This window comes from Staurois parvus, unplaced genomic scaffold, assembly GCF_062004578.1.
Source record: "Staurois parvus isolate SC_StPar_1 unplaced genomic scaffold, SC_StPar_1.0 ptg002113l, whole genome shotgun sequence".
NCBI classification, from domain to species: Eukaryota; Metazoa; Chordata; class Amphibia; order Anura; family Ranidae; genus Staurois; species Staurois parvus.
In genome coordinates, this window is record NW_028319909.1 from 5,638,965 (window position 1) to 5,651,946 (window position 12,982).

Here is a 12,982-nt window from a genome sequence, read left to right on the forward strand (position 1 = left end):
ATACAGTGAATGCAGGGTCTGGGGAGAGCGGATATAGTGAATGCAGGGTCCGGGGAGACCGGATATAGTGATTGCAGGGTCCGGGGAGACCAGATATAGTGAATGCGGGGTCCGGGGAGACCAGATATAGTGAATGCAGGGTCCGGGGAGACTGGATATAGAGAATGTGGGGTCCAGGGAGACTGGATATAGTGAATGTGGGGTCCAGGGAGACCGGATATAGTGAATGCAGGGTCCGGGGAGACCAGATATAGTGAATGCAGGGTCCGGGGAGACCAGATATAGTGAATGCAGAGTCCGGGGAGACCAGATATAGTGAATGCAGAGTCCGGGGAGACCAGATATAGTGAATGCAGAGTCCGGGGAGACCAGATATAGTGAATGCAAATGTTAAAACACTGACACTAACTTACACTGATATTAAATTTTTAAAAAATGCCCTTTTTATTCCTACCTTTAATGCACTGACCCTGAGCACAACCTGTGACACTAACCCTGACCTAGAACAAACCCTGATCATTATTTTATATTTTTTTACACAATCTTTTGTTTATAATTTTCTCCTCTAGCAAGGAGATTGATTGCTTTACAATCGATATCCTCTAATTCGCCATCGATAGATGAGTGGAAATTTGGGGTGAATAAATATATTTTATTTGAGAAACATACGTACCTTTTTCGCAATACTCTACACAAGTTTGCTGCAATATGCTCTAGTTGGATTAGCCTCCGTACTAATGATCGTTATGCCACCCCAAACCCTTCACCCAACTTACCTATAATGAGACCACAAGCACCCATTTTGGAGTAAAACTTGGCCATAGCGGTCAATTTATTAACAAAATTAACCAAAATAAACATTCCTTACAACAGAATAGATAAGTAAAATAGTAATAGTAACAATCACCATAACCAACAGGTTGCCGGCACAAAAGTAAACAAAATCCATTTTGTATCCAAGTAATCACTTGAAATGTCCCCAATCGCACCACACTGGCTCGGGGACAATCCCACCTCTCCGAAGATACCTGTCCGTTCAACTTCCCCAGTTAACATACCATTACCTGGTAGAGCAAAGGGAACTCTATACCTTAGATGGGTCCCAAATATGATATATTACAGGAAATGTTAACAACCCTCCAAAGATCCCAACCGCCATGTCACTATGACCACCCAGGACCTCAATCCAACAGAGGGCTGGAAGCTTCTTCCTTTTTGGTTGCTTCAATGTGCCTGGAACTTTCTGAGACCCCTCCTAGGAGACTCCCTGCAGCCCCTCCTATCACCAGTGGTGTATTTAGGTTTTGTGCTGCCCTAGGCAACACAAACATTGGCACCCCCCGCACGCAAACAGAGCCTGACATTGACCAAGAGCACCCCTGCCCTCAACCCGAGCCTTCCACTACCACTGCCCCCAATACACCAGCCACCATCCCCCATGGCGAGGGAGAGAAAGACACTCACCTTCACAGCTCCGGACATCCGCAGCAACGAGAGTCAGGCTGTACATACACCGTCATGAAAACCCGCAGCATCCCTCAGAACCCACCAGATCCCCATGCCGCTCGTGTACCTTCTTCAGTCCCTTCTTCCAAGGGGCAGCGCTGCCCCCCCTGAAAAGTGCCGCCCTAGGCAAATGCCTTGTTTGCCTTGTGGTAAATACACCCCTGCCTATCGCGACAAACCCATCAATCAGTAAGTGTCCGAACTCCTTGATTAATTTACCCACGCACTCCCTGATTCCCCTGTTTCCTAGTCATGTAGCCCTTCAATTAAAAAAAAAACAGTGTGCTGTCCCTTTAAATGAAGAAAAAACAATAACTGACCAATACATGAGTATATACAAATAAATAAACATAATAAATATGTGCAAAATTGTAAATGAAAAAAGTTCATAAGCAACTCGCGTGTGTGTATATATATATATATATATTTTTTTTTTTTTTTTTTTTTTTTTTTTTTTTGTTACGGGCACCATTGGACTAACAGCTGCAATATATTACTTTTCTGTTATTAGGTTTAGATACAATTCAAGGAATGCTAAAATAACCTTCATACACCATTTTTTGTGAGGCCGTGTTGGCATACCTTATGTACACTTTAGGAAGCCTTCGGTGCTATTGCAGTTTGATAAATCAGGGTATATGCCTCTAAAGTGTTAGTACAAAAAATAAAGCATGTACCTTTTTTTAATTTAAAAAAAATCTCATTACATATCAAATTTAACTCACGGTTTTGGTCTTTTGTGGTTTTGTTGCACATTTCCAAGCACTAATCTACAACTTTGATAGGTGATTTGATAGGAGGGGATTTCAGCTTCCTCATGCCATTAGTAATATTCACACCTTCCTGGTGCTTCTGTATATAAAGTAGGCTCAGCAGTGACCTCAAACAATAGTGACAGAGGTGACACCGGCACAGCACACCTTGGGTGGAGGATGGATGGTCTGCTGGGCTTTCTCTGCCTGCTTTGTGCCCTCATAGCACCAGGTATGTCTGATCTCAGTAGGTGAGAGATTTGGAACTACTGCTATGCCATCTCTGAGGAACATTTCCCCCCATGGTGTGGATTTATTCAGAAGGTTAGGTGTTATAGTTTGGATCATCAGGCAATATATTATATCTTTTTTCTTGGGTTTTGGTAATATTTCATACCCTTTTATAATAACAGCAGTAGTGCAATAAGCCATTATTATCTTCAGGATCCTCCAAGAATTATTTAATTTACAAACATTTTAATTTTACAAACAATATAATAATTTAATATGAAATGCTCACCTACGAGCAACAAAATGGCTTTTTGAATATCTACTACCAGCGGCACTTGCTTGACACCATCACCATTGCGAACGTATTCCAAACATCAATAAAAGTCCATACATATACTGAAATACATTATTACTGGTGCAAATATTATTTAAAAGTCCATATATGCGTCAGATGTGTGCCATAAACATTCACTTATTGTGAATAACTTAAAAGTCCATATAAAGTGAAGAAAATGCTTGTATCCACCGTTCCCAGCATTTAGAGATCCCCCACCATTAATTCAGAGGCACTCCTCACTCACCAGATGTTGGTGACTTCCCTTTTGTACAACAAGAAAAGTCAAAAGAGCTTAGTGGTCACCTCAGGACCTCCTGATATAACTCCTCTCAGCGTGGTCACCTCCTCCCCAGGCGATCAGATGGTATTACAATGGTAATCAAATGGTATAAATTCCAAAAAAGAGAAAGGATCCTCTCATAGTATAAAAACCATATTGTTTAATAAAAAATGGCTTACTGAAAAAATAGTGCCCAAAGAGGCATGTAGTCTGGGCAACCCTTAAAACAACCCTTAAAGCAATATGCGTCAGATGTGTGCCATAAACATTCACTTATTGTGAATAACTTAAAAGTCCATATAAAGTGAAGAAAATGCTTGTATCCACCGTTCCCAGCATTTAGAGATCCCCCACCATTAATTCAGAGACACTCCTCACTCACCAGATGTTGGTGACTTCCCTTTTGTACAACAAGAAAAGTCAAAAGAGCTTAGTGGTCACCTCAGGACCTCCTGGTATAACTCTCAGCGTGGTCACCTCCTCCCCAGGCGATCAGATGGTATTCCAATGGTAATCAAATGGTATAAATTTCAAAAAAGAGAAAAGATCCTCTCATAGTATAAAAATTATATTGTTTAATAAAAAATAGCTTACTTAAAAAATAGTGCCCAAAGAGGCATGTAGTCTGGGCAACCCTTAAAACAAAATACTATTCCGATAGCACGGAAGCCGCGGGCCTCTCGAAGTGCGTTCCACACTGGACCCGAAGTGACGCATCGGAAGTTCCACTCGACGCGTTTCATCATCAAAGCATGACATCTTCAGAAGCAGGTTCACAATATAGGGTTTATTTATTAATGATGGTGTTAAGAAAGCACCACTGGTAGTACATATTTATTTTATATCCTGTGGGATAAGAGGTTGCAGCTGTATATTAAGATTTACTTATGCAGTAAGTTATTGGCGTGGGCGGTTATTGTATAAAAGTGGATTTTTGGCCTTGCAGCACTGGGGTTATGAGTGTGAATCCCAGTCATGATTGCATAGAGTTTGTATTCTTTTGTGACTTCCTTACACACTCCAAAGACAAGATGGTAGGTCAAAGTGATTCTAAAGATTGCAATTTTATTTAAATAACAAACATGCTATACTTACCACCTTTGTGCAATGGTTTTGCACAGAGCAGCCCCGATCCTCTTCTTTTTGGGTCCTCCCCTCTGCTTAGTGCCCCCAATAGCAAGCCTCTTGCTATGGGGGCACTCGAGCAGGCTCACTCCCGTGCCGAGCTCCTGTGAACGGACATTGTCCATTGTATTGGCCCCACCCTGCTCTCTCCTCATTGGTGCACTGGTTGTGATTGACAGCAGCCGGAGCCAATGGCTCCCACTGCTATGTGAGCCAATGAGGAGGGAGAGACCTGGGATTCTCATGCACATCACTGGATCGAGATGGGGTTCAGGTAAGTATAAGGTGGGGCTGAGGGGGGATCTGCACCCAGAAGGTTCAATAAAAAACAAACCCTACATTGCGAACATGTTCCAAACATCAATAAAAGTCCACATGTATATTGAAATACATTATTACTGGTGCAAATATTATTCAAAAGCCAATGGCTCCCACTGCAATGTGATCCAATGAGGAGGGAGAGACCTGTGGCTCTCATGCACATCACTGGATCGAGATGGGGTTCAGGTAAGTATAAGGTGGGGCTGAGGGGGGAGCTGCACCCAGAAGGTTCAAGAAAAAACAAACCCTACATTGTGAACATGTTCCAAACATCAATAAAAGTCCACATGTATACTGAAATACATTATTACTGGTGCAAATATTATTCAAAAGCCAATGGCTCCCACTGCAATGTGAGCCAATGAGGAGGGAGAGACCTGTGGCTCTCATGCACATCACTGGATCGAGATGGGGTTCAGGTAGGTATAAGGTGGGGCTGAGGGGGGAGCTGCGCCCTGAAGGTTTTTTACCTTAATGCATATAAAATGTGTAAAAAACCTATTGCCTTTGGAACCACTTTAATTGACTCCTGTCTAAGGTATCCCTACTATGTGTGATAGAAACCTTAGATGCCCCTTCTTGAGGGCATGGACTGGTGAGAATTTACAATATGTAAAGTGCTCTGTGAATCGATGGTGCTAAATATATACAGTTTTTCATATATGGAGGATAGTGCCCATGTAAGGGGTTCTGTCTGCCTGTCAATCAATAATCATTCTTATTTTCAAATATATTTTTCAGGTCATTCTCTTTTATGTGTCAAGTGTATGGGATTGGATTCTTGTACGGGAACTGCTGTGACCTGCAATTCTAGTTACAGCTGCGGCTTGGTCTATACAGAGATCATTGAAGGTATGCTTTGCAAAATATTTCTGCAGTACGATCAATTTTTATTTTCATTAGTTAAGCAGGACTCCACCCAAAGCAAATAATTCCATTCTAGGTGGAGCAAGTGAAAGTATGATCCTCTGCTGGGGTTTTGAGTGTTCCCTGGTTCTTGAAGACTGTATTGTCTCAGCCATACTTGTCTTGTGGTGGCTCTAAGTCCTCTAGAATGTCTAGACCAGTCCTTTATGTGCTATTATCGAAGGCCACATTGTCTCAGCCATGTTTGTCTTGTGGTGGCTCTAGGTCCTCTAGTATGTCTAGTCTTGTCTTTTATGTATGATCTATGAAGGCTCTATTGTTTAAGCAAGGATTGTCTTGTAGTGGCTCTAGGTCCTCTAGTATGTCTAGTCTTGTCTTTTATGTATGATCCTTGAAGGCTCTATTGTTTAAGCAAAGATTGTCTTGTGGTGTCTCTAGGTTCTCTAGTATGTCTAGTCTTGTCTTTTATGTATGATCCTTGAAGGCTCTATTGTTTAAGCTATGATTGTCTTGTGGTGGCTCTAGGTTCTCTAGTATGTCTAGTCCAGGGGCGGACTGACAACTCATGGGGCCCCCAGGCAATAGGGGAACATGGGGCCCTGTGTCCTTGCCCAAACTCAAAAAAGCCTATGAAAAAGGAACCAGGGCATCTCATGGGGCCCCCTACTGACCCCGGGCCCTCGGGTAGAGCCCGAGTTTCCAAATGGTCAGTCCGCCCCTGGTCTAGTCTAGTGTTTTATAAATGATTCTTGAAAGCTCTATTGTCTTGGCCATGAATACCATGTGGTGACTCAAGGTCCTCCAGTATATCTAGACTAGTCCTTTGTGTATGGTCCTTGAAGGCTGTTTTGTCTCACAATACTTGCCTTGTGGTGGCTCTAAAACAGCCCAGAGATTACTCTAATTTGTTTTCTTCCACCGCAGGGATCCTTCCCAGCTGGCAGAACATGAAGATTATTGCTAGCAGCTATTGAAGCCACCAGCAGTAATCAAATATAAGAAAAAAATCCAATGGGCTGGTTGTACCCAAGTTGATCGATTAATTGACTTGGGTACAATTAGCCTGGCCATACATAGATTGAATCTCAGCCGGTTCAGCAGGGATCATCCATGTATGGACCATCAATCCATCTATGGCAGGCTGAAGTCCTCTAGTATGACCAGTCTAGTTCTCTATGTATGATCCTTGAAGGCTGTATTGTCTTGGTCATGATTGTCTTGTGGTGGCTCTAGGTCTTGATGGCTGCTATCTAGAGAGAAAACCAGATGAAGATACAGAAATAGTTCTTGAAATTAAATTTGTGACCAAATTTAAACTGATGAGAATGATGATGATGATGATAAGTGGGATTATTATTATTACAGCTATATAATGCTACTGTAAAAATTATTGTTCAGGCGGAAACATCACTACAGCCTATCTAAGGTTATGTGTACTGACAAGCAAATGTAATAAAGTGGGCAGCCTCAGCTATACTGGTGGCACAATGAAGATGGGGATTTCATGCTGCGACACCGATAACTGTACTCCACCTCTACCCCAGTGTAAGTTCATTTATTTTATTATTTTATATATATATATATATATATATTTTTTTTTTTTTTTTTTTTTTTTTTTTTACAAAACCATAAGCATTATCACATACTCAAAACATAATAAACATTATAAAGTGTACTGTATGTCTACCCAGAAACTTTTTTTTTCTTACTTCTGGATAGAGAAGGTAAGAATCAGAGCCTTTATTAGGTTTAAACAGCTCAAACAACAGAAAGACAGGGGTGCGGGATCAAAATTATTATAAAAGTAACTGATTTATTAACAAAAATCTTTAAAAAAAAGCACAATAAAAAAAAAAAAACCATGTTATACTTACCTGCTCTGTGTAAAGGTTTTGCACAGAGCAGCCCCGATCCATCTCTTCTAGGGTCCACAGTCGGCAGTCCTGGCCCCTCCCTTTTGCTTAATGCCCCCACATCAAGCAGCTTGCTATGGGGGCACCTGCTCGCAAGCCGCTGCTCTGTTTGTCCATTCACACAGAGCCGTGGCTCGGTTCCACCCCTTCTCTCTCTTCATTGGCTGACTGGTTGTGATTGCTCATACTGCGGTTTCAGCCAATGAGAAGAGAGAGTCCCCAGAGAACTGAGGCCCTCATGAACATCTCTGGTTTACGATGGGCAGGTCTTTTTTTCACTGGCATTGGGGGGGGGGAACGCAGTTCTGGAACCTCCAGGAGGGTCTATTGATACTGGCTGCTATGGGATATGTTGTTGCAGGGAGGTCTATTGTTGTTGGAGGGTCAGTTGTTGTTAAGATGGATCTACTGTTCATGAAGGGGTCTCCTGATGCTGGCTGCTGGGAGATCAATTCTTCCTGGTAGGGATCTATTGCTGCGAAGGGTCTATTCTTTCTGTGAGGGATCTATTGTTGTTGGGGGTGCCTACTGTTACTGGTGGGGGTCTATTGCTGTGGGGGTGTTTATTGTTGTTGAGGGGATATATTGCTGCTGGGGAGTCTATTGATGCAGGCTGCAGGGAATATTTTACTGCTTTTCTTGTTATCATTAACACATTCCATGCTATTGGCTTAGCACCAGAAAATAATTATGTTCAAAATGGTTCTGTATTCTCTAAAAAAGGGTGGTACTGGGAGGCGGGGAGGGGGTGGAACCAAGGGACAGCGCTCGGAGGTGGTTAGGGGGTAGAGATAAGGGGCGACTGGGAAGGGGGGAGTACCTGCACCTATTCTCTTAGCAAAAAAAGCCCTGGATATGGGGCTCAGGTAAGTATTGGGGGGGCTGGGGGGGCCTGCTGCACTGAGAAGGTTTTTTACCTTCATGCATAGAATGCACAAAGATAGAAAACCTTCTGTCTTTACAACCACTTTAAACGGGAGTAACTCCCAATCGAATAACCAGAACACAGGGATCTTGCTCTAAAAACTGTCAAAAGAAGTGCCGATGGACCAGCCACTAGCTGTTGCCGTGGTGATATCCTCTAGATCAGGGGTCTCCAAACTTTCCAAGAAAGGGGTTAGCTTACTGACCTTCAGGCTTTAGGAGGACCAGACTGTCTCCAGTGGGAGTAGAATATGCCCTGGCATTGGTGCCCCATCACTGGTTTTAATGGGAGGAATACTGTTCCATTGTTAATATCAATGAGATGAATAGTGCCCAATTGATGGTGTCAGTAGGGGAAATGGTGCCCCATCATTGGTGTCAGTTGGTGGAACAGTGCTCCAAGGGCCAGATAAAGGCAAGCAAAGGGCCACATCCAGCCCCCTGGGAGACAGTTTGGAGACCACTGCTCTAGGTGAAGGGCACAGGGGGGGAGGATATGTTTTGAAGGACACTCCTTTCTCAAACCTGCCCCTATGCATAACTGAGGGATTTTAAAAAGATCAGATCGGCTGGAAGTGTTAGATCGCGGATTCTCGGCTATAATATAGAGCAGAACAGAAATGCCCAGACAAGGTCTGCATGACCTATTAGAAGGAAGTAGATTTTTGCAATCTAATTGGGGACTAAAGATAAGGAACTTCTTTGTGTAGACAGAAGATAAGGAGCAGAGAAAAATAGAACCTTAGCAGATTAACCCCTTACTGGTAAGCGCATTATCCTAAACATTTTATTAGAGGATAAGAAACAATAATTATACTCACAAGTCAAGTGGGCTAAAGGCATATGGATGCATAAAGCACACAGTGAAATAGTCCACTTTCCATCTCCATCTGGAGACAGGATGACAAACAGCTATCGTGTTTAGGGGACCCAAGAGCTGAGGAAGGGAATAGAGGTAAATATCATAATTTTTCCCCACCCCACATGCCCCTTCCCCTGATTACTTAGTTAAGATCAATAGCACAACTATCAACCCATCCCTGCATGCCAGGGTGCTGGGGGTAACCCTGGATTCTGAACTATCCTTTCAGGCCCACATCCAATCCCTGTCCAAATCATGCCGCCTTAACCCCCGCAACATTCCCAGAATATGCCCCTTTTTGATGATACCACAAAGCTTCTAATTCACTCCCTGGTTATCTCTCGCCTCGATTACAGCAACTCCCTCCTCATTGGCTTACCTTTACATAGGCTATCCCCCCTCCAGTCCATCATGAACGCTGCTGCCAGGCTCATCCACCTTACCAACCGTTCAGTGTCTGCTACCCCTCTCTGCCAATCCCTCCACTGGCCTCCACTCAGTGTCCTCTACCCCTCTCTGCCAATCCCTCCACTGACCTCCACTCAGTGTCCTCCACCCCTCTCTGCTAATCCCTCCACTGGCCTCCAATCAGTGTCCTCCACCCCTCTCTGCCAATCCCTCCACTGACCTCCACTCAGTGTCCTCTACCCCTCTCTGCCAATCCCTCCACTGGCCTCCAATAAGTGTCCTCCATCCCTCTCTGCCAATCCCTCCACTGGCCTCCACTCAGTGTCCTCCACCCCTCTCTGCCAATCCCTCCACTGGCTTCCACTTGCTCAATGAATACAATTCAAAATACTAACAACTTACAAAGCCATCCACAACTCTCCCCCCCCCCCCCCTTCCTAGCTACATCACCAACCTGATCTCAAAATATCAACCAAATCCATTCTCTTCGATCCTTCCAAGATCTTCTGCTCTCTAGTTCCCGTTTATCCTCCTCCCATGCTTGCCACCAGGATTTCCCCTAAGCTTCTCCCATCCTATGGAACTCCCCACCCCAATCGATCCAACTATCTCCTAATATACCCACCTTTAGACGATCCCTGAAAACCCTTCTCTTTAAGGCAGCTTATCTGTTTATAATTAGTAAACTGTTTTTTACTTCCTCTATCAGCTCATCCCCCCACAGCTATTACCTTTTGTATCACTCAACCCTTCCTCCTAGATTGTAAGCGCTAACAAGCTGGGCCCTCTGTTTCCTCTTGTACCACATTGTATTGTAACTATAATGTCTACCTTCATTTTGTAAAACGCTGAGAAAACTGTTGGCGCTATATAAATCCTTTATAATAATAATATTGAAACATAGTATAACTGATAACAGTTAAAGCATAAAACTAGGCAAACAAGTGATGGTTGAACAGGTCAGTGTATACTGAGAACAAGGAAATAAGACACAAATATTTGGCAACACTATGTACCAGGATCAGCACAAACTGTAGCAGGTCACCTTGATTCCTAGTATGGACAGTGATGATGTAGGATTAACTGCATTCAGGAGACTATACTTCCAAAGTGCATTAAGGGTGACAGTGCAAAGCCTAGGCTTATGATGAGGAGGTATCCGTTAGTTAGAAGGAAAGTAGGGTAATTAATGACGTGACTTAACCACTTGCCTACCAGGCACTTATACCCCCTTATTTACCAGGCCAATTTTCAGCTTTCAGCGCTGCCGCACTTTGATTGACAATTGCGCGGTCATGCAACATTGTACCCATATGAAATTTTGATCATTTTTTTCTCACAAATAGAGTTTTCTTTTGGTGGTATTTAATCGCCACTGGGCGCTTTACTTTTTGCGCTATAAATAAAAAATTGCCAAAAATTTGAAAAAAAAAAAAGTTTCTTTGTTTCTATTATAAAATTTTTCAAACAGGTAATTTTTCTCCTTCACTGATGTGCGTTGATGAGGCAGCACTGATGGGCACTGATAGGCGGCACTGATGGGCACTTATAGGCAGCACTAAAGGGCACTGATAGGCAGTACTAATGAGGTGGCACGGATAGGCGGCACTGATAGACAGCACTAATGAGGTGTCACGGATAGGCGGCACTAATATGCAGCACTGATAGGCGGCACTGATAGGTGACACTGATGATGGGTACTGATAGACGGCACTGACTGGCTTCACTGCTGGGCACTGACTGGCGGCACTGACTGGCACAACCGCTGGGCACTGACTGGTGGCACTGACTGGCAGCACTGCTGGGCTGCACTGGTGGGTGGCACTGGTGGGCAGCACTGGTGGGTGGGCACAGGTGGGTGGCACTGGTGGGCACAGGTGGGTGGCACTGGTGGGCACAGGTGGGTGGGCACAGGTGGGTGGCACTGCTGGGCACAGGTAGGTGGCACTTCTGGGCACAGGTGTGTGACATTGCAGAGTGGCACAGGTGGGTGCACTGCTGGGCACAGGTGGGTGATCTGCTGGGCACAGGTGGGCGGAGCTAGTGGGCGCACTGCTGGGCACAGGTGGGCGGAACTTGCGGGTGGCACTGCTGGGCACCGATCATCAGGGCACTGATCATCAGTGCCCTGATGATCGGTGCCGATCCCCGCTCTGACAACTGCCAGTTCTCGGCAGTACTTTCCTCACGATCTGACAGCGTGAGGAAAGTGCAGCCGAGAACCGGCACTTGCATTTCCCTATGATCAGCGTGTCATTGGACACCGCTGATCAGGTGGTAAAAGGCCGCTGTGATTGGCCTTTTACTACACCACGTGATCAGCTGTGTCCGTAGGACACAGCGATCACGGAGATCACCGGGTGCGCGCCCCCTGGGGCGCACAGGAGAGCGTGTTCTGGGGGGACGTCATATGACGTCCACTCAGAACTGGCCGGCTGCAGTGCAGCCATCATTTGGCTATCTGCGGTCGGCAACAAGTTAAACTGGGGCAGTGGTACTCTTCTGCTGGCTATATTTGGGGCCCTTTAACAACACTGGTGCACTTAACAGCAGTTTTGATGGATTTTGTATTTAATATAGGTGCAGTTTATGTTCTTTTACAAAGAATTTTATTATAGAATAGACAGGAGCAAAGAATCAGTCAAAAACAAATGCATTGACCAACAGAAATAAGACATAGAAGGTATTCGATGAATATTCCAGAATATGTACTGGTGGAGAGACATAGAATTAAACTGTATACTTAAGTGCCATGTATTAAAAAAAAAAAGGGGGGGAGAAAACAATGAGTAAACAATTAGAGAGCAATGACAATATAAACTCTCAGTAAAAATTGTCACTATATCAGCATACAGAAAGCGGAGAAGATATAAAATGGAGCCTCTCCAAATGTAGATAGGTATTCCACACGTAGGGCTCTCGAAGGAGTCCAGCATGAGGATTTAGTATTGCAGGTGCGGCGCTCAAAGCAATAATCACAATCAGTACAAATAGTATAAAACAGATTAGACAAAAGAAAAGAGAGGGACGAAAAGTAAGGAGACGAGGACAAAAACAAAAAGGGCTCCAGGGCGATCGCAACAGAAAAAAAAAAGAAAAAGAAACTAATACGTAAATTTTATATTGACTAAAGGAAGGTGCAGTTTATGTTCAACATGAGCACGGCATTGCATGTTATTGCCAGGGTATTAAAACAGTGCATAAGTAGTACTGTACCAAATAGACGCTAGGTGGGTTAATGTCCTGCTTTCAGCAACTCAATTTCAGTTTAACAGCCATCAAAGGTTGGGCAATCTTCCCTATTATCAATTATTGCAACACTATAGCAAAGTTCCCACAGTGGAAAAGAGCCCCTTTTCCCCCACACAGGTAGTTCCAGCCTTCAGCTGTATAAGAATCGAGGATGAGGAGGTGCCCCGGTCCCCAGACAGCAAGTGCAGTGCAGATTAAAGCGGT

The 12,982-nt window shown here is 44.1% G+C and overlaps 1 protein-coding gene across 1 annotated transcript in view; it reads left to right on the forward strand.

Moving 5' to 3' along the window:
• The first annotated feature begins 2,438 nt into the window (after nucleotides 1-2,438).
• LOC149432781 (uncharacterized) overlaps nucleotides 2,439-12,982 on the forward strand; it is a 31,211-nt gene continuing 20,667 nt past the window's right edge. The window contains exons 1-3 of the mRNA XM_089665060.1: nucleotides 2,439-2,490; nucleotides 5,294-5,404; nucleotides 6,818-6,964. Coding sequence (XP_089521186.1) covers nucleotides 2,439-2,490; nucleotides 5,294-5,404; nucleotides 6,818-6,964 — 310 coding nt within the window. The remainder of the gene's footprint in view (nucleotides 2,491-5,293; nucleotides 5,405-6,817; nucleotides 6,965-12,982) is intronic.